At 38.8% G+C, this 22,999-nt stretch overlaps 1 protein-coding gene across 1 annotated transcript in view; it reads left to right on the top strand.

Annotated features, from left to right (window-relative positions):
• Positions 1-22,999, top strand: part of TRHDE (thyrotropin releasing hormone degrading enzyme) — a 209,419-nt gene that overhangs the window by 152,169 nt on the left and 34,251 nt on the right. The window contains exons 10-12 of the mRNA XM_059846904.1: positions 277-365; positions 9,654-9,787; positions 9,886-9,941. Coding sequence (XP_059702887.1) covers positions 277-365; positions 9,654-9,787; positions 9,886-9,941 — 279 coding nt within the window. The remainder of the gene's footprint in view (positions 1-276; positions 366-9,653; positions 9,788-9,885; positions 9,942-22,999) is intronic.

The raw sequence follows: 22,999 nt of genomic DNA, 5'->3' as shown, positions 1-22,999 counted from the left end.
CTAGGAAAAGCTTTGTTAAAAAGTCCTCATATGATGATAGGATGTGAAAAAATGGGAAATATAATTTAGGTTGGGGGTTTTTTTAAAATAAATTATTTTTCTTTGTTTTATTGCTAATGCAAATGCATTTCAAATTCAAAGTAACTTGTTAGAATCCACAGATCTTTACACTGCTACTGAGATTGTGTTTTGATTTCGTTGACATGATCCCTGATTGCTGTAAGAAGAATCAGTTCAGTATTTTTGTTCTTAGATTCCCCCTCCTTTGTCTTGCAGCTACTTGTGGCAGATTCCATTAACAATTGCAGTAGGAAATACGAGCCACATCTCATCAGAGGCAATTATATGGGTGTCTAACAAATCAGGTAAAAATAAACTTTCCTCCCAGTGGAATCTCATAAAGCATACTTGTGTTTTCCTCAAATGTATCTTTGGAATTGATCCTAGATAATTGTTTAGTTGCTCTGCACCCAGTTTTAACTGCTTAAAATGAATTGTGAAAAAAGCAGAGCTGGGAAGGGAGGGAGGAGGATGAAGGATGAGCAACAATCTAGATTTAAAGTATTGCAGAACTTAGACAGTATAATGTAAAGCTTTTACAAAGAAATGTTAAATGCTAAGTATTTTATATTTGGCAAAACATATCAAATCATTGATGTATGCAATTCACTTTATTGATGGGTGAAAGTTAAATGTAAATTGTATAATGAAGCAGATATGATGAGTATGATGTAGTAAATGTAGAATTCTAGCATTTTTAACTCGATCCATAGTCTCAACGAGGCCTAAGAAATGGTTGCTGTCATTAAAATTGTCCTTATTGATCTATAAAAAGTATTTGTTCTCTCTATTAGATAACCATATGCTGGACCTCGAAAGTGCATTGTTCTGCTTACTACATATTTTCTTCCTCCTCAGTTCCTGCAGGATCATAACAGTATTAGTTACTGTCTGGAGGAGAGTGAGTGCTAGATGCCAGTGGTTTTTTATCATCTAAGAAAGGAAGCCCACCAAAGAAATTTCATGAAATATTTATCTGTTTCCTCAGCACTTCATGCTACATTGTCTGAGAGTTTTCGACTAGAATTAAAGAGAGTGAGGGAAGACATGTGGGGACTTGCATGGAGTTATTATATAGACGGGAAAAGAAGGATGCATGCATCTCCTTGATATGTGGACTGTAGAGGGAGAACTGACCCTTTCTTATATTATTAGAAAGTATAGAGATTTCCCTCTACTAGAAAATTATTGGGAGAGAGGAGAGTCAAACGTGTGTGAGATGTTTTTTCTCTAAGTTACTAAAATACATAGAGCTTAGCAGCCAGAAGGACCAGAAATGAATGGTGTACGGTCAGCAGAAATCTGAGTACCCCAGCCTTGTGGTGGTACAAGGTATGTGTTGTTACCCAGATCATTTGCAGCCTATGAAAAAGTAATGTTTTATGCTGCTCCCATGACAGAATGATCTAGAGGTGTGCCTGCAACAAGAGCAGTTTTCATACCTGAGGAACATATTCTCACCAAAGCATACAGGTTCTGCCTCACTTTTCAGAAACTTACTGTTTTGGCCATACTGTTTAGCGTTAACATTCCAGAATACTTCAAGACCTGTTTGCACTTTCAGAGTCTGCCTTAATGACCTGTTCTACTTTTGTCCTTTAGGGCTTGATTGAACTCTCATTGATGTTATTAGAAAGGTTCCCACTAACTTCAGAGCGAGTTGATCATCCCATCTCATTAGGTTGCACATGCATGCCTCCCTCCCTTCACTCCCTCCTTCAAAGTTCAGTGTATGACTGTTATCTACATAGATGCTTCCTCATTGCCTTTTACTTGCAGAGTGCTGTGGAGGAACAAGTCCATAAAACTGCTACCCACTCTTTTAAGATCTACTGCTTCTTTTGGAATGCCTTCAAGAAATCAACAAATTAATGATGGCCAGTGTGAGCAATTATTTTGGGCTGGCTACTATATGGAAATTAAAGAGGAACCTTTCCGAGTCATCAGTCTCCTGTGTAGCAAATCAATGACACTGTGATCTATTGTCATTATCATTGTTCTTCCTCATTACCTTCACTCACTTATTCACTTGCTGTGCCTCATTGAAAATGAGACTGTAAACTTATTACTACAGCAAGAATGTCATCTTGCTTCTACTTATAGTGGTCTAGGCTGCTATGTATTGAGGCTAGTATACATGATTCCTGGAGTTTTTCTGCAGCTGGTATGTTTGTTTCATGGGGATGAGGGAGGATTTCTGACACTCCGAAGGACAATTTCCAGGTTTGATTCTTGTGGCCTGGAAGAATCTTGAAGACTTTCTGTTGTACAGAGGACAGTTTCAGTATTGTCCCAGTGGGTAGTCTTGGAAAAAGTCTGCAAGCTGGAGGTGAAACAAACTGCTGCAGAGGGTATTTGGAAGATTGGAAGAGGTCACATTGTTCTTCAAGTGTGTGTAATTAAATGCAGCTATGCAAATCAGCTTTGGAGTAAATGCTGTTCATGAGGATGTTTTCTTTGCCCTTTTTAGGAAGGAGTAGGCAATTCCTTCTTGACTAAACTGTTGTGCTGAAGGAGGTTCCAGTGTGATTGCAAGAGTGGACAGGAACTAATGAACAGCTCTCTGTTGTTTGCTATTGTGGTCTGTTGACGCTGGCTGGACACCAGGCACCCACCAAACTCAATTTACCACTCCCCTCTGAAGCTGGACAGGGGAGGGAGATCTTGGATCTTGGATAAGGTCTGAGTTAGAGATCCCTCACCAAGTACTGTCTCAGCAAAACAGACTCAAAATAGGAGCAGGATAATGAGAAGTAAAAACAGACCTTAAAATGCCTTCCCCCCTCTCCACCCCCTCCCTGTTTCCTAGCTCTGCCTCCTCTCCCCCAGCAGGGATAAGGGAATGTGGCTTATGGCCAGTTCATCACATGTAATTTCTCCCAGTGTCCCTCCCTCAAAGTCACAGCCTCCTCTCAGGCATCCACCTTCTCTGGTGTGGATCTCCTCCATGGGCTGCAGGTGGATCTCTGCATCCCTGTGGATCTCCATGGGCTGCAGGGGCACAGCTGCATCACCATGGGCTGCACTGTGGGCTGCAGAGGAATCTCAGCTCTGGTGCCTGGAGCACCTCCTGCTCCTCCTTCTCCGCTGACCTTGGTGTCTGCAGGGTTGTTCCTCTTACATGTTCTCACCCTGCTCTTCTCTGCCCACAATTACATCTGAGGAAGAACTTCTTTTCTCCTTCTTCTTCTTCTTCTTCTTAAATATGTTGTCACAGAGGCATCACTGCCAAATCCAGTTGGCTCAGCTTTGGCCAACATGTCTGTCCTGGACCCAGCTGGTATTGCCTCTGCTGGACACAGGAAAAGCTTCTGGCAGCTTCTCACAGAGGCCATTTCTCTAGCCTCCCCTCTGCTACAATACCTGGCCATGCAAACCCAACACAGTCATTACTACTGATCACACAGCTAATTTCAGCTGCCAGTAGGGAAAAGGGTTCAAGTTGATGACTACCACTGTGATATCTTGGCATATCACTTAAATCTTCCAATAAAATTAACCTTGTCTGTGGGTTATCTGATAGAAATGAAACCTCTGCAGTTTTGAAATAGCTACATATAGAAATACATCAAAACATGTTCCTCCTTTTTTTTTTTTATGGTGGTATTTCAAATAACAGTATCCATCAGGAGTTAACCCTGTGCCTTGCCCTAGCTCACCAAGAATGGTTATTTGCTGATGTAAGAGGCTTTTCCTTCATGTACATCCAGAAAAACAAAAGAAGGAATTGTTGATTTTTGCCTCCTCTCTGCCACTGTGTCTGTGACCTCATCAAGGTGTTGTAGGATACCAGTTGGTATTTTCATGAACAAAAGGATATAAGGCTGCTCTCCAGCTCTTGAGAACGACATGAATTTAGGATGATTGAGTTGCTGCTCTGTCCTCATCTTGTCTGTCTCTGGCTACATGCCAGAGGCAGTGAGCATGCAGATCACTGATTGTTCAATATGCTGAGCAGGATCAGTTCAGATAACTGCATCTCACCACAACTGCTGGCAACACCACTAGATCTGTCCATTCTTCACAGCACTGACGTGAAGGAACACACTGGAAATTGCAGCTACACAGTGTCTTTTTGAGTTGTAGTTCGTTGTCCTTTGCAGGAAATCCTCTAGGGAGGACAGTGCCAGGCCTTGGCACCTTGTTTGGTGAGGTGCATTGTCGCTGTTGAGTAAGAAAAGACACAGACTTACTAGAAGGCTGGTTTGCACAGCATAGTTGTTTTACTTTGGATTCTCCTTTTTTATACATTGCTCTGATACAGATAGACTAGATTGGTCAATTAATTAATACCTTTCACTTGATTGGTTAATTAACAAAATGCTTTTCTTATAAAGCATCTTTGAGAAAAATAGGAAAACAGAGAGTAGGAAAACAACACTTGCAAGTTGTTTATAATAATAAGCTATCATTGTTTATCTTCAACTCCCTAAAGTCTCACAAGCCAATTCTGGGAAAACTTGTCTAGTTTTCTTGCTCTCTGACCAGGCTGTCACATCCACAGTGCATAATATCCAAGATGTTTCAAATCTAATATAGCTCTTCCCACCTGTTTGTGGAAGGTATGTAGGCATAGTTTTGAAAGCTTTTAATTTTGCAAGTGCTTCTGCCAGTCCCTCTTCTCCTTACCCAGTGAACCACAACACTTATGTAACTCTATTTCTACTCATTAGTTCATATTCCAGCCATCAGATGAAGGTCCTTTTACTGGGTTCAGTTTGTCTGGTGTGTGGAGCTGTCTCATTTGCTCTCAGAGTGCTGCCCAAAGGTCACCACCACCTTTTCCCTGTTCACTCCTCACAGCCATAGAGGAGGCTGTTCTGCTTCAAGTAACTGTAAACCAATCACAAAGGAAACATCTTGTGCTAGACCTTCCTTTCCATGCTGAGGTCAGAAACATCATGCTAAGATGGCTGCAGGGCTCTTGGTGCCTCAGTCTTGCAGGTCTGCTGAATGGTAAATTTTGCTGGCACTGTGGAAATCATTGGTGTTGCAAACTTCTGCTCTGTCATATTCCAGGTCTTGTTTCTGTTTCTCATAGATAAGTTGCCTCTTTTGTGGTTGCTGTAATGATCTGTGAAAATGTATCCATAGCATTTGGGATCAGCCCAAAATCAGTAGTGGGTAGAAAGCCAGGAACCAGCTTTGGACCCATTCCATCCCTATGACTGCTAAGCAGGGCTTGTGGGAATGTGTTGGTGATTTCTGATGAAGGTGTACTAGGTGTGGAAGCACAGGCTTACCTGTGCATGTTTCTGCACGTCTAGAACTGACTTCAACCTCAAGTGAGGAGGTTTAGCTAGCATCTATTTGCAGTAGGTGAGCAGGGCTTTGGAAAAAGGCATACTTGTTCCCTGGGAATCATTTTTCTGGTGCTCAGTATCCAAGTAGGAAGCATCTCCATGCACCTCAGCAAGTGCTGCTGAACTGGCTGACACAGCTTTGGTCTCTGCCCTTTCCATCCCCACCTCCTGTTTATTAACTGATTTGTTGTGTTCTAAGGAAATACTCCTTAGATAGACCTCCCTACCTCAGTTAAAGTGACTGCTCTTCAGATTGCTCCTAATATCTCCTCAGGATTGCCATGAGATGGGGGAAAGAAAGTTCAACAAGACAATTCCCTTCCAACAGCAAGTCCCAATTTACTTTGCCACCTCCTAGTAGATAATCTCTAATTTAAGCCACTGAACAGTCAGATTCTCCTCCAGGAGGTGTTTTGTAGAAGACATGCTTCTGAGCTGGGGTTTGCTGGCTGCCTGCTGGGGAGCAGAGCATTAGTTGCAGCTTTAGAAAAATACCTTTTCTTTTCTTTTCTGAAACTCAGCTGCTGAGCTTTACCTGTGTTGACTCCACTCCTTCATCTTTCAAAAGTAGGAAGAGGGGAAGACTGGGAAAAAAGATCAACATACAGGTTCTGTGTTGAGCCTCAGCCAGCCATAGTGAGGACCAGGGATACAGGACTTGGAATCCTGTGTAATTTTGACAGAATGAGTCAGAATCATTCCCCTTATTTTAACAGCTGAAGATCCTAGCAGAAGACCGCTGCTTACATTGTGTATCACCTTAGTCATTAGCAGTTCCATCATATAGGAATATTAATGGATGGAAGGGTAATTTAAAGAAAGAGTTTTGTGAGATGGAACATGATCATATTTCCTGATGTGCTCCATTTATTGTGCTAATCTCTATACCAAAATATTTTCTTTCAGCAGGGAGCTGTGTCAACATGGCAAGTGAGATAGATAGAATTTTTTCTTCTGGTTTGCCTTCTCCCTGTATGAAAAGGTCTTGCAAGAAGACATGCAGAATTTAGTAAAGCCAGTATAAATTATTATGAAGTTCCTCATGGAACACTTTTTTGCCAGAAAAATTTTGCTTGCTGGTGTTGTCAAGAAATTGTGCTACACTTGTGCAGTTGTTTTTGCAGCAGAATGGAGTCAATTGCCCCAGCAGGGATTCTACTGGCTTAAACCAATTTCTTAGTATGCTAGGGGTTGTATAAAGTAAAAATTTAAAATAACAACTGTGAGTCAAAAGACTTGAAATGGTACTGGAACTGTGTTTAGCCCATACTTTTGGCAGTACTCTCTTGCAGAAGGGTGCCCTTCTCCCACACCCGCCTCCCATGCTGGTTTTGATGGAATTGAAGTTGTTGGGAGAGCTCAGAACTTCAAGCCACACACACCAGCTGGAGGAACTATCTCACACTTTGAGAGCAGACAAACTGGGGAGAAAGATGAGAACCTAACTGATTTTTTTACTTCAAAACAAAAGTCTAAAGTTTAAACGTTTCCTCATAAATACTTCCTGTATGTATGTGGCAAAACTAGAAGTTTTAGAGCACTGTTATTTTCTGAGGCATCCAGACAAATCATGACCATAGAAAAACACTTTCTGATGGAAGAAGATTAAAAAAATTCCCTTTAATCTCACATATAATGGGATATATATTTTCAATTGACTTTTGAGAGGCGAACTAAAACCTTCTAAGATGGATTTCATTCCAAATGAAATCTTTTTTTGTTGTTTAGAAAGTCATGAATGGTTTAATGTAGGGCTTAACACTGAGTTATTACCTTTTTGCTAACTATAATACTTTTAACAGAAAACTAATAAATGTGTTTGTGGTAAGTGGAAACATTACCCAGGTATAGAAATGTTTAGTGCCTGTAATTACCAAAAGAAAGAATTTATTTTATAGGAAAGCATGAGACCTGAAAGACACAAATATCAAATTCTAGTGAATTATATAGAACTATATGAAGAACATGTATCAGGCAGTCCCATAAGATAGCCATCTCTTTTTGTAAGTTGGGAAGGTGTGAAAGATTTCTGTCCTTTGTTTCAGGAGAAGGTTAATACATGAGTGGTCTTATTGAAAAATAATAGCAGGAGGTCATGGTTGCATTTAAACTGACCGAAACAGCAATAATGCCATCGTGATTTGGAAAGATACTCCTCTCCTTTATAGTGATTCATACTGGGGGTGTTGCACAGCTGTTACATGTGAAATAGCTTATTCTGAACTTGTCATATTTGACTGGGAAGTATCATTCAAAACTCTGTTGAAGCATAAGTAATTTCCTCACTTTGGAGGGGAAAATGTAATAAAAATGCCCAAAGGAGAAAAGGTGCATGTATTTTTTAATTACGTACGATTTTGAAAATTTCCACTTAATGTATTTATTTACCCAGATATTGTTTAATATGTGCTGATGGCCAATTTGGTATGCTTTTAGGTAGCATTGTAGAGGTGCAAAGATTAACTAGTTTCAAGTAGTTGCTTTCAGGACTGGTGGCATTTGAAAGTTAGTTTGCAACCAAAGAGCATGGGCAGAAAGCTGTACTGCATTAAGGTGGTACAGGGTTACCAAGGAACAGGATTCAAGTTTTCTCTAAATAGGATGGAGCAATGGGCTGGATCTGACTTGGACTCAAGGAAAAAAGGATTTAAACAGAGGAGCAGGTCTAAGAGAATTTGCCTAGTACTGATTGGTACAGCCCCTTGTGGAAAAAAGGACACACAAGTGTTACAGCCTTGTTCCAAATCAGATTGTGTGGCAGAAGCAACTTAGGTGCTTTGACAGTGTGGACACCTGGGTAGTTCACAGAGTTGTAGGACTCAATTCAGATTTTCTCAGTTCTATTTCTGCAGGACGTATTGGATCCTAAAGAATGTGTCTGCTTGATGCTTTACCACAGATAAAAGAGCAATAACAGTTGAATTGAACAGGAACAACAGAATTATTCTGGGCTTAATATTTTCATTAAGTGTATTTTTCAGAGATTTTAATGGTTTCAGAACTACCTAGGAGAAAAGAGGACCATCTATTTTAATCCTGCAGTTTTTTATCTGAATCCATGTGCATAATGAAGGTCCTTGTGTTTAAACAATTAATTATGTGTTTTTAAGATTTGGGTCTTGCTGATCTTTGTACTTATTGCACTTCAAACTAGTAGTTATTTGTGGGCTTGCTGTTAGTCAAGGGAGAAGCACAACTTTTATCTGTAGCCCTAGTTAACTATAATTTCCTCAGAAATTACTTTTTTATAAGAAGGACTAAAACAAATCAATTTCTTTAGGAAGCCTATGTCCTAGATAGTATGAGTGAATTGTAAAGACCATACTGCTAACTTTTTTCCAATTTGTTGCCTTCAGGGAGTTCAAGCACACCAAAAAATTCTCTAATGGAATTACATTTATAACAAATTTAATGTATTTATTATTTTTTAAATTAATGACAAGACTACTCCTTCAACAGTGTAAAAACTAATTTTATTGGTTGAAAAAAGTGAATTTTTAGTGTGTTCTCATTCATGGTTAGTTTTGTCAAAATAATTTACTAGATTGAAGACTTCTTCCAGGGGTGTTGAAGCCTGATGCTTTGTGCTGTGATAAAAAAGAAGTGCATGTTGTGAGTTCAGATCATTTCTATTGTTGAAATTTTGAAATCCCTATTTCTGCAAATTGGTGACTGACTGCACAAAAACAGTAAGAAATTTAGACTTTCGGCCCTAAAGTGATTACTTAAAACAAGGGGGAAGATGAAGAACAGGTTAGGTGATATAAGGTTAATTGGTCTAGCTCTAAAGAGGAAGCTCTCAGTGCTTAGTAGGTAGAAGCTGTTCAACTGGAAGTACTTTAATTTAAAATCCAGTGTAAAAACTTAATCAAATACATTCAGAAACACTTAAGAATCAATTTTTTTTAATCACAGGTTTACTCTACTCTCTGTAGCACATTCATTGATTTTTTTGAGTTACCATTGTAGAAAACTATTTAAGCATGGCCAGAATATGGGTACCAGACTTAAAGTGGGTACCTCTCATAAAAATAATACTTGCCAGGAATGAAAAAGCACACTTGAAGTTCTATGTGGGTAAAAGGTCCCCATGGGAATGACAGTTGGCATCTCTCAACAACAGAACAGATGAAGGAAATTATTAATCAAACACAGTATTTTTGTTAGTCTTTTAAATAATTTTACTGCCTTCACGTATATTTAAAGAAGGAGAAAATGTAACAGATGCACCTTTAGAGTGTTTAAATTTAAAACCAAGACCCCTTCCCTCTTCTTCTTCTTTGTTTTCAGAACACCACAGAATTCCTGCTTTGGAAGAGGCAAGTTGGTTGCTGGGGAACATCAACCAGACTGGCTACTTTAGAGTTAATTATGATATTAGGAATTGGAAGCTGCTAATAAATCAGCTAACAAGGAACCATGAGGTAAGATCCTCTTGTCATCCCTAAAATCTGCTTTCGTAGATGAGCCTTCACTGTTTCATCTCCTTAAATGGTTCAATTTTTGTGCTTGCCCCTCACAGGTTATCTCTGTCAGTAATCGAGCAGGCTTGATTGATGATGCATTCAATCTAGCCAGGTATGTTTTCCTGAAGACCATCTATCCTCATACACATTGCTGCAATAACTCATGCAACCATTATCTCAGCAGTTGAGTGTGTTTCAAAGTTAAGTGTGTTTTAAGCACACTTTAGTTTCCTTCTCCTTTTTTTTGTATAGCACATAAAAATGGTCTGTAGCACATTCACTACTCTTGATCAATAATTGCCGTAGGGTATTTCCGAGTCTGAAGAGATTTGATCAATTTTGCAGCAAGTTCAATCTAACACTTTGCAGATAAATAATCTCTTTCCTCTTTCTCTAATGACTGAAGGTTTTTTTCCTTCCGTTTCTCCCAGTTGTCCCACCTCTCCTTTCTTTTACTTGTGCTGTATTTAATTTGAGATGGAAGGCACCTTCAAGCTTCAGTAATTTTTTTGCCCTAACTTGTACTGTTATATCGTTTTTCCAGTATCTTTCTTTTCTTATAATCTGCTAGAACAGACTCTTTTTTTTCTCTGTGGTGCTTTTCAAACATAGTGGAAAAGCAGTTCCATTGAGCATTTCTGGAATTTATGCAACATTTTGTGTTTTATTATGATTAGAATTAAATTATTAACACATACAGTGCTGGTTAGGTAGTGTTTTCTTTACAAATGGAGGCAATGGATTGGTTCCCATTTTGAAACCCATTATGTTGGCAGTGAAAGTGTAAAATGAGAGGAAAATAGTGGAACATTTGTAGCTTTTTGATTTTGAGGTACCTGGGAACATAGCATTAGTATAGGGCTTTGATTGCGTAATTACAGATTTAATTGCAAAATTGCAAATAATGTGATTTTACTTGCACTGTCTTGTCAAAGGAAGCATGAAAAGAGTTCCTGATACTTGCTAGTGTCTTTACATTTAACTACAAATGGTCACTGGAGGTGTTTGGGCTTCAGTCACAGTGTCACAGCTAAGTGATATTCTAGCATCACTGTGGTAAAACACAGTTGTGTGCCCTACCACTCTGTTCCTGCTGCTGACAAAAAGTAGTGATTAGCCCTTACTTAACAGTCCAGAGATGTAGTAGGGAAGGAGGTATCATGGGGAGAGGTGTATCCATTTGCTTTTAGCACAGCCCTTCATTCTTGCTTTGTGACATCTTCCCTTTGGTAACAGTAAAAACTAGAAATAGGTCATGATTTGTCTGCTCTCTGACTAGAAGAATATTGCAGATTATTCTGAAATATCTAGACTATTAGAACTACCAGATGTTGAGTAAAGTCGTAATCTGTTCCAATCTTATTTGATTTTGACACCTCAGAGAAGTAGTGTGCAGTTACACAGAGCCAGCATGTCACCTTCTTTTTCCATGCACTGAATGCAGTCAGAGTGTCTAGACTTCCCTGAAAGTCTAGATCCTGAAAAAAAGCTGTTTCTTAAGCCATTTTTTGTAGGTGAGTGTTTTTCTTCTGAGTCAGTATTGAGCCAGTGCTCTAGGATGTCTTGTTCATAGAGTATTAAGGCGAGGTCTTGATTAAAGACCCAACCTGAATTGTCTGGCCAAGTTTTGTCTTCCTAAAAACCACTTAAAAGATTAGATGAGTAATGCATTCCCTACTAATTTTCTGAAGTACTTTTATGGGGATGCTTGGGAATACTATAGCTGACACCTTTTTCAGAGGTAACTACACTGGAACCTTATGAAGTCTTTCACAAGATTTCACATTAAAAAAAAACTTGACTTTGTTTGTTAATGATGGTCTGCAGCAGACACGGTGGAAAAAAGTAGTGGAGCTATAAATGTATGTCTAGACACATGTGCATACATGGATATCACTTAAGAGGAAATGTTCTTCCAATAGGGATGTGCAGCTAGACTCCAGAGTGCATACATGGATATCACTTAAGAGGAAATGTTCTTCCAGTAGGGATATGCAGCTAGTTTCCAGAGTCCTGTCAGTAGTGTTACCTTGAGTGTGTGCCTTACAAGCCAGTTTGGAGGAAGGATCTGTTTGCAAACAGTAGATTTATGGTCTGTAGTTCAAGAGTAGCAGTAAGATATGTGGACCTGGCTAAACTTACCATGTAGGGCATACTTCTTGTTGATCTTTATTACATTGTTAATCTGTCTTGTTTGAAAAGACAGGCATCTGTTAAGGAAGGCAGGGGCCTCTCTTGAAATGGAAAATGTAAACCTCCTCCCTCCAAATTATTGTAATTTTGAAATTAGGAAGCTCTCAGGCAATGATATGGGAATAGGAATAACAGTTTTTTACTAGGAAAACTAAAAAATCCCAAATGCAATAATACAAATAAACAACCTAAACCACTGATAGAGTCAGAATACAACCTGACACCCTGTTGGTCAGGGTGTTGGTAGCAGTCCAGTTGGATGGTGGCTGCTGTCCTCCTGCAGTGACAGTTGTGGTTCTGTTTAAGCAGGGGTCCTGTAGAAGGGTGGAGTTTTCCTCAGAAGGGCTGTTGGTGGTGTAGGTGGGGCTGGTCTTCCTCTGGAAATTCAGTGGAGAGAAAGCTGCTCCTCTGGGAGTCTGGTGGGAAAAGGCTGCCTGTGGTGTTCCAAATCTCAGATTATATATTAGGCAGGAATGTTTGGCTCCTCCCCCTGGGTGGAGCATCTCCCAGTGGGATTTTGTAATTTTATCAGTCATGCAGTGACACTCAGTGGTCCATTAACAGAAGATATTTCCCAGATGGAGGATTGGTTTGTGGAAGAGACAAAGAAAACTGCCCAATTAACAGAAGATAACTGCCCCCCATCTGACAGTTGGCAAATAGAATACACACCTCCAGCTACATCTTTCAACAACCTGAGACAATCTATCATCTTCCCATTTAAAAAAAAATCAAAAAGAATTATGGTGATGCTGAAGTCATTATGATTGGCTGGCTGACAGTATGGTAAGTTTTTAGGAAAAGCTTTGTATTTTTTATTTTCATTCCCTTTCCCCCAGACAAAAAAAAAAGACCAGGTTTTGGCCCAACACGTGCTAGGTTCCTTTATGGTGAATAGGACTAGGAAGGCATTAAGAGACTCTCAGCAGTATGTTGAGGGCTGGCCTTGGTGTCAGAGCATCAGAACTTCTTGCAGTAATAAAGCAGTTGGAAAAGCTCTTGCAAGGGAGGCAGTGGGAATTGAACCATGATGCTGCAGTGTGGTGCAGCTTCTCCTGCCACATCTGGGGCTTTGATGTGACACAGCAGTGCTCCTAAAACAAGCTCTGAGGGCTATCAGAATAACACTGACTCTTTCAGTTTTCTGAAAAAGTCACTGTTCAAAAGGCCAGCATCAGCCTAAAAGCAGCTTAGCTTTCCCTCCCTTGGCTGCAGGGTGCAGTGCAGAAAGCTGCCCCACTTTGTTTTGGAGCAGTGCCATAGTTAGGTGTCAGGTGCCTCATGGGTGCTGTGCTGGTTCAGTGCTGTATCCGACGCTCGGCGAGCATTTCTCCCTGCCTGTCTGACATTACGTGATGGGGAGATTAAACACGTACACTTGTCTCTGACTGTGACCTGAGGGAAGGTCAGTAACCTTATTGACCAGACATAGTAGTAGTACTTGGTGGTTCAGATCTGATTTCTGAGAAGACTGGCTGTTTTTAACAGTAATTCAGTCCTCAGTTTGGTCCCTAGTTGCAATGATGTGTTTTCTTGTTGTCTACAACTGTAAACATGTATGTTTTGAGAGAGGGAGGAGAACTGTGGAATACATACTTTAATTCTAATCCCTAGCTATTATTTTTAAGGCTAAAATAATGCAAAAATTAAAACATAATTTCTTAAATTCATGCTGGTCCTTTGAAAAATGATTTCTAATGTAAACAGTTTTTTTTTTACTGTACTCTGGAGACTGTATTTCTTCAAAATACCCTGTCCTTCTTAGAAACTTCTAAAGTACTTCCTAGTGTGCTCTTGAGCTTGATACAGATAATACTAAAAGGTTTTGACTCATTTTTTTTCACTATTATAATACTGTCTGTCCTAATATCATTATTTCTGTATTATTATATTGCTAATTGATTTGTTTGTGGAATGAGTGCAGCTCTTCTCTTTAGTAAAATTTTATAATATTTAGAGCTAGAGAAAAATGAGAGAAAGTGCTCATATAAATTGTTTTGCAACGGCACATTTTATTTTTTTAAGGTGCGTTTGATTTCATTCCTCTGAAATGTTTATTATCCTTCTACTGACCAGCATAGTGATTTCTTGAAAATCAACAATATAAATGAATTGATACTACCAAGGAATATTTTAAGCTCTAGAGCTTTTAATTGCATTTTTTTTGTTCAATTTTATATGGAAATACATTCCTTCATCTTCCTTCTTGCTGTATTTTGGTTTATATAACATTCATCAAGAAGAGTAGAGTGGAATAACAACAAAAGAAAGTTAAAACTTGTTTGTTTTTCAGATTTTTAAGCATAATTCTGGGCTGTAGTGCATGTGCATACCCTTAAGATATAAAAAGCTGTAGCCTTGGCAGAACATAGCTTATGGCAATTCATGTCCCGTGTTCTTCAGCAAGAATAGCACCTTGACACTCCTTCTTCCCTTCTTCTGGAAGATTCTTTTTGTTTGTATGAGGTTTCAGTAGAATTTAAAAATATGTTGATTCTAGTAAATGACGCTAGTAAACGTTGACTGAGAAAGCCCAGAAGCCACAAGAAGACAAGCAGAACTGTGGTTCTCATCTAAGCTTAAACAGAGCAGAGGGCAGATCAGAGGGTAGCTCCAATAAGCAGTGTCACAATAATTAACAAAGGTTGCACTGTTTCATAAGAGTGTGAGTAACATTGTCAACTTCTCACATCTTTCTCTTTCCTTAGGGATAAGTTAGTGAGTATGTGAGGTGGGATGCCTCCCAATTTACTTTAGACATCCCACAGGTAGACCTGTAAATCTGACATTCTCACCTTGTAGTGCACTGACAGTTAATGGAGGGAAACATACACCTGACCTCTCAAAACCACTTAACCACATAAGATAAATTACTCAATGTTAGGAGTGTTGTGTCACCCCTGGTTCTTCCCTGATGGGCTCTAAATCTTCATAAAAGATTTCCCTCATTAAACTGGTTGACTTGATCTAGTATTACGTGAAAGAAATAGGTCAGGTTTATGTTTAATGTTAATCAGTGTTGAATCAGATGTGACTGTGAATGTCTCTTTTTCTGTCATCTGAAATCGCTGTTGTTGTTTCCAGTTCTGTAAGCCCTGAATGAGAGAGCGTGAAGCGGTGTCGTTGGTAATTGTTCTTGGGCTCCAAGGATGGATGACTGTGTTGGAGCTCTGTCCATTTCCATGCACAGATTAAGGGCAGGTTGAGCTCTAGTCTCTTCAAATGAAGCTTGCCCCTGTAGGCTTCACAGATATGGAGAGCTGTAGCAGAAATGAGGAACAAGAAAAAAATGTACCTTTAAGATTTTCTGTGAATTAAGTGGCTTCCATGCTGTAGATGGCCTTCATAAGTGTTCCTTTCTGTCAGAATTTCCTATATCAGACCAAAACCAGGATCCTGGTGCAAATAAATGATCAATTATGATGATTGTTTTCCTGATGTAAAACAATTCTTTGTGGCTTGTTTCTTCCCAAGCTGTGAGTTCTACTGACTCTATAAAACCCAAGACTGAGGGCAAGGGAAAAGACAGTATCAACCTAGTTTTCAAAATATAAATCCAAAAAAATCTCCCTTGACATAAATTTATTTTTAACAGCTGGTGCATTTGACTCCAAGATTGATTCCAGAAGTAAAATACTGAAGTAAGCTAATGGTGACTTCAGATCACTTTCTCACCAACTTTTAGAGAAAAATTAATTTTAAAAGTAAGTCTTCCTTAATCAAGTATAGCTTTTTGGATCTGGAAAATTGTGTCTTTAGAACCCCCTATTTTATTGTTTCTTAAAAATTTTATTCCTGGCTGTGGAGTCTTGACACTTAGGAAAAAAAAATTATCCATGGAGCTACCTGAGGCAGCACCAGCCCACATAATGATTAGCTGTTCTTATTTCTGGAAACTGACAGTTAACTCATAACTAAGACTATAGTTCATATACTTCCATAAAAAATCCAGAATTATTCTTGAAATGTCTGGTGGAAATACATGTGTTGCAAAATTAAATTATGGAATTGAAATGATCTTCATTGCTGTTTTCCTTCACAGAGATTAAGATTTCATTTTTTGTAGCATTTGAAGTCTTCCAACATATGTGGGCTAATTGGTTCCATGTTACACTTGTTTGTGTTACTCCAAGTCCTGTTCAGTGTAATGTCAGGAGAAGTCAAGGCATTTGAGGGTCCATGTGAAATTCTGGGTCTGGATAATAAGTAGATGACAAAGATAGAAATTCTCAGTGCAATTAATGTGCTTCAAAATGCTTCAAAATTTCAACAGCCACATTCAGGGTTGTTGACTTTGTTTTGTTGGGCTATTCAGAAATAGTCATATAGGATCCATTTAAATTAGCAAACTGCAGTTCTACTCTAGCCTTCGTCTTTACTTCTGATTGCATTTTCTAATAGTTCAGCTCTGAGGAAAACAAGATGTGTTATGCAGCTCCCTTAATTAGTGCCTCTGAGTACCAGCTAAGGGAGTATTAGATCAATACTTTGTATCACGCTTGATTAATAGTGCTATAGATTTACTGTTTTAATAAATGAGGCCTCATCTGAATTATTTCAGCAGATGCCATAGTAACTCCTATTCACTGTCAGGCAAATTTTGGTGATGGTTCACTAGCAATTGATTTAGATACGGTTTCCAACAGAAGTTGTTTGGTTTCTTTTGACATAAATACTCTCTCAATGGGCCAAAGTAGATGTGCCTTTTTTTAGGGAAAATAGAAAGTTTCAATTATTTTAAGGTAGCCATCATTCATTCCATATGCTGCATGTCAGTCCCTATGTTCTCTGACATATCACAGCATTGATACCTGCTTTCTGTGGACATACATATTTCAGCTAACATTTGCATGTGTTTGTAACAAGAGGAATGAAAGCAATTCCTGCAACTAAGCACACTAAAAGCCAGTTCTACTTTTGTAGTATGTGTGTCATTTGTGCATCTGATCCTGTTACATAGCTAAAGGCAGTAAAGCAAATTGTACAGCACATTCCAGGAAAGTGTTGGTGCTGTGAGAGTGTCTTGAAAGATAGAAATACCTGCTGAGAGTCAGGGAAGAAGTTGAAGACTCTTCAGCATGTACTAAAAACCAATCCTGTAGATCTGACTGCAAAGTGTTTAGTGCAGAGGGAAGGTCTTGGTCTAGTCATATCCCCACAAAATTTGTCTAAATTATTTCTGGTTCTAAATTATAGCAGTAATTGTTTTGTCCTGTAAACTACATTAACTCTATTCTTAGCCAAACCCGGAATAAACTGTCAGGAAGACTTGACTGTGGTTTCAAGGGAGTGACAGAGTTATTTTTAGCTAATGGTTGTTAACTCATTCTGTTTTTACCACATGGTCTTAGTCACAAGTTCAAGCTGGTCTCCGGAGTCAGCTTGGTATGGATGTATCCTTGTTGCTGCGCAGCTGCTAGGGGCTGCTGTGTAGGGAGAGGGGAAGGGAACAGTCTCTGAAATTTTTGGGACTATTAATTGAACCAGTCTGAATTATGCTTCAGAAAACACTGGAGTCTGAGGTTAAACAAGAGGAGGAGTTAATGAGTGGAGCTTGCTGAAGGCTTTGTAACTTCAAGAACTGGAAACAGGGCTAAGAGCAGCAAATATGGCTTGGCTTGAGGAATATGTGTTGGTGGGGCAGGGGGAAGGATTTGTACAGCCTCAAAACCTGTGGCATTCTTTGGGAACCCTATCTTATAGCAAGTATACATCCATTCCCTGGGACTTCATATCATTTACATAGCCCTTTTTCTTCCCCACAGCTGCCTGATCAGCCCTAGTCTCTACCTCCCTCAGCTGTCCTCTCAAAACAAGCAGCTTTTTTGACCCCTTACCCCAGAACCTGATTGCTTTCCTTTCTGTGGGTCTGACAGGACTAATGTGGAGAGCAAAAGATCCTTCTGCTACATTGGTTAAGGTAGCAAAATCAAGGCACTCTGAGAAGCTGGAGGTGCTGATCTAAACACCTTGACTTTCCTAGCATCAGCAATGGAGGCATAAACCAACTTTTCTAGTTATAAAAGACAAGACTGATGCCTCACTAGCATCAAGGAAGAAGTCTGCTCTCACAGGCTGGTCACTGCTTTGCCTGCTGTTTTGACCTGACTGCACCATTGCTTCTCAGAAATGATCCTACTTTTTGAGCTTATCCGATTGCTGTTGACCAGGATTGTTGTCTAGATGAGGTCTGGTCTTTGTCCACGTATGCTCTGTCTGCTGGAATGTTGTAATAGATTAGCTCCTTCCTATCTGGCTAGAAGTGTGTTTTCCTCTACCCAGAAATCAAGCAATAAATGACAGGATGGACTATGTTATGACAAGGACTATGTTATGACTAAGGCACAGGGACTGAAGAAACCTGGGATGCTGTTTCTGCTGTAGTCTTCCCAGGTGATCTTAGTAAAATAACATAAATTGTTTGTGTCTTTTTCCTCTCTGCAAAGTGGAGATAAGAGAATAGTGAGGGTTTAGGAGAATTTCAGAGAATCTTTTATTATAAATATGTTTATTGGGAATTGCCTTTAGAAAAGGAATATCCAGTTCTGTAGATATTCTGGCAAACAAAATTTGGATTGTATGTCTGTGTTCTCCATATTGGAATTCTCTGCTGTCCATATGAAGTTTCTAGCTTTTAAGCACATATTTCACTTGGGTGACTGATATGCAAATTATAAACATTAGAGCAGGCAAACAGGGAGTGATGAAAAAGTATTGTGCATTGTAATAAGGTAACTCAATTTTGATTCTGCTCAAACATGCTCTCATAGATATCATCACCTGTTGACAACTTAATGAATAGAAGAGCTGTTTCTTTCTACCCTTCCCAACAAAAATCACCAAGCAAGAAAATAAATAACACTTATAATGATTGAGTCATCTGAAATTGATGTCTATTAGCCCCTGAAACACATTCAAATTTCTTTACTTAATGTAACCCTGTGAATTACATACTTCTCAAAAATCATGGTTTCATGGTAATGGAAAACATGACATACCTTACTGCATAGCCTTAATTTTTAGCAGTAAGATTATTCCTTTCTTCATGTATTATTACTCATTTTTAATTCATTTTTCTTTCATATGGGGAAGAGGAGGAAAGGAGGGATTGTGAACTACAGTTTGAAGGAGTTTTTTTTTTTACAAACATAGAGGGGTTTAGATTTGAGGTTTTCTTCTGTTTTCAAGAAGTGAGTAATTCAAATTAATATTAGTCTTTGCTTATGTGGCAACTCTAAAACTGTGCAAGATAATTTAAGCCACATAATACTCTGATAATTGCGTTGAATTTGAACTGTTCTTTGTAGGATGCTTCAAATGCACTTGTGTGGAGCTGAATGTCACTTGAAGAGTCCTTAAATATTTTGCATGTGAGAAAACATAATAAGAAGCAGGCTTCATTTCAAACTGTCTTACTCTCTGAATCTTGTAATGTTGGAGACATTGAATGCTAATTAAACGTAGTCCTTAAAATGATCTTGTAAGCCAAAACTTACTGTTGTATTCATCAAAGAGCAGATATGCATTCCTCTCCTGTTTATGTGGAGGTCCAGAGCTGGTACAGATCGTAATGTCTCCATCAAGTCACTTTGGCATCTTAGGAAAATAGTCCTTACATAAAGTCAGCTCAGTCCTGGGAGGGTAGGATGAGGCAGATTACTCTTTGATACTGGAGATCACGGGGCCTTTTTTACAGATTGTTCATTAGTTTTTTATTATAAAAGATTCTTTCTGCAGCTTCTGTGGCTGAACATGGATACCAGTCATCTTAAGTTTTTTAAATTGTTGACTTCTAGCCCTGCAGGAGTTAATGGGGGAATCTGTGACTACAAGAGTTAATTTCCCAGTTCTATGAGTCGCCTTGCCCAAAGCTTTTTTGACATGTCAAGGTTCAACATATATGTTTTTACTCAGCTATCAAGGAAATGCTGTTAAAGTACTGTGGACAAGAATATCCTGAATATATTGGTAGAGACACCAGTCCTTGATAGGTCCTGAAGAAAGGAGGAAGGCAGCTACAGTTATATGTGGATGCTCATTGGTGCCAGGTTTCTCTGTGAGTTATTCTATTCCACACACTTGACGGTTAAGATAAAAGAGTGAATCAACTGTTAAGAATCCTAACTTACTTTAAACTGTCTCTAGGAGCTAATGAGTATAGTCTAATTATTCATATATTGCACATGCACAGAAACAGAACTGTTGTTAATCTGAGTTGCACATCTGTGTTCTGAAGAGCTGCATTTTACCCCTTGAAAATTACACAGACAAAAAGCTAGTCATGTTTTACACATTTCTAAGAAACAGACAAGGGAGGGTGCGCTTTAAACTGGCAGCAAGTAAATCACCTCATTTCCATTGCTTCTGTAATGCAGACCAGTTTGCTGCCAGCTTGGATTTTCTAATTTTGATTTAAACACATGACTTATAATGTCTTTGTTAGGTGGTGGGACTAAAGGATTTATGGTGCCCTTGTATGTGGGACTCTCATCACTGTATGGCAACCCTGTCGTTTTTGTGACAGAGTCTGTTTGACTGCTGCTGGATTTATGGTAGAAATAATTCAGAACAGAGTAATAATTTTCCCTTGGCAATTACACTACCATTTGGTACTTTGTCCCTAAGGGGAAAATGAATGTGCTGGGATCTGTCCATAAGTTCAGTGGCTCAGTGTAAAGAACAAATCAAGGTCAGAATGCAGTTGAATACACACTGATGTTTCATAATATAATATAGATCTTCTGTTTTTTTCTAACTCATTAAAACCTCATGTAATTTAAAGATTATTTTTGATTGCCATGAGATTTTTATTGGGAATTATTTGTGAGGGAATTTCATTACCATGTTCAGTACTTTCTTTTTCTGTTCATTGCCACTTTTCTCTTTAGCAATGGCCACTGTAGCAACTTCTTCAATGTAAGCAGGATAGTACCTTGCTAAGCATTGGTGCTTATGATATTATATGGTATGATATCATAAACCACATAATACTTACATATAACTTCTGGAAAATCTTTTTCCACCTCTGTCTTCCGTAAACATGATAGATCACGTTTTCAATGCAGTTCGTCAGCAGTCTCCTTCAGCATGAAAAACCTGCTGAACCAAGATGTTTATAAAGAGGTAATTTGTCTAATAACTAAACCAGATCTTTTTGCCAGTCCACGTTCCTGTTCTCTTCAGTTTGGCAGGCAGCTGTGAAATCAGGAACATAGATAGTGAGACAAAACTCCTGCGGTGCTGTGTTTCTAACACATGCTCTCATGTGTTGTGCTGGCTACAGAATGATTGACATGGTGGTAAACTGATGGGTTAGGACAGTTAGGTAAAAATCGATAAAGCAATGAAGCATCTCAAATGTGATCTTTTTGGTTAAATTTTGCTTTTGTGGTCATGTGTTTCAAATGACTCAGTATGGGGAAAGTTGGCTTAGAGAGGGCTTGTAGAGGCTGTTTTAAGTCTAGGCTGCTTTCTGTATGACCCGTGATGTCCGATCAAAACTCTCTAGTCTGAAAAACTGTAAAGAGGGTTGTCTGCTTTTCATAGTTTATACTGAAGATATGTAAACAACAGATCATTTTTTGTATAACATGAAATAGATCTGTTGGTACTCTTCTATGAATATTTACAGGGCAAAAGATCAGAGCTGTGATATTCTTATCTCCTCTTGTCAGAGCAGTACTGAAATAGTAGTGTTCCTAGGATATCCATTGGTAGAGGTCTGTATAAACAAAATAAATTTCTGTCAGGAATGGCACTGGTATGAATCTACTTTGGGTAGGGAGACTCTAGATGAATTCTTAGGGCTCTTTTAATTCCAGGTTCTATTCATGAAGTTTTGAAAACTTTTTAACCTTGCCCTTGAGAAATGTTTTTACCTGAACATCAGTATGCTTTCATCTACTGTTTATGTGTGTCAACACTGTTTGACTTAACTAATTTATCTGTTAAAATAATTGCCAAAACTATCCCAGGTTTCTCTGTGTAATTTTTTAAGGAAGAGATGTGTGCTTGCTAAGATTCCCAGTTGGCTACTTTAGACATACTTAGAAAAAACTGCACCTGTTTCAGACTAGGCATAAGATTGGACATCACAGTATTTCTGGGTGTTTATGCATGTCACCTGGTTTCAGTATAGCTCATAATCAGTTTTTCCCCTAATGACAGAAAATATTTCAATTTTCCTCCAAGATGGCTAGGCTAGAAAAGAACCTTCTTTCTTAGCCCTGTCTCTAATGCATTTGGACTTTGACAGGCAATATCTGATAGTAATTTTGCTGGACTTAAAGATAGCAATATGATTGATGGCTAAAAAGACACAAGAAAAATAAGGATTTCTGTCACTGACCTTCTAGCAACTTTCTTGAAAGAGAGAGTAATAAGTCAAGCTGCATGTGTACAGTATGTACTAAACTTACACTGTGTAGTACCTTTGAGTGAATATTTCTTGGCAATTATGTGACAGGGAAATTATTTTACAGTTTTGCTTTTGCTAGGAAGGTTGCTAGTTTTAGTTTCCTTATTATTGCTATAATGATTGTGAAACATTTCTGTTTAATATTTCCACAGATCTGTGTTTTTCCAACAGAGTTCACAGAGATATGCAGAACAGACTCATGCTCTGTTCTGCCTTCTTTCCTCATTTTGGTTATTGTCCTACTCCAGAAATGCTTTTCCTGACCAGATCCTGTATAACCATCTTGGAACCTCGTTGTTCCAGGCCAGTGAAGGAGAATCCTAGAATCATGCCAGCATCCTTTGTCTGGTTTGTCACTGTTGTTCAAGTGAGCCCAGTGCATCTTGCTGAATGCAGTATTCCCTGGGAAAGAGGAGTCTTGAAGTCACTCTTAGCACTGGACAAGCTTTTAGTGTAAACTAAAAGAGTGTGACTGTACCAAAACACAGAAGTTAAGAAACCAGTTGTTATGCTTTGTGAAGATGCAGAATATTAGAGCATGGCTCACCACACAGTCACAC

Source organism: Haemorhous mexicanus, chromosome 5 (assembly GCF_027477595.1).
Source record: "Haemorhous mexicanus isolate bHaeMex1 chromosome 5, bHaeMex1.pri, whole genome shotgun sequence".
Lineage (NCBI taxonomy): Eukaryota > Metazoa > Chordata > Aves > Passeriformes > Fringillidae > Haemorhous > Haemorhous mexicanus.
Note: the sequence above shows the minus strand (reverse complement) of the source record. Positions and strands in the feature narration are given on the sequence as shown.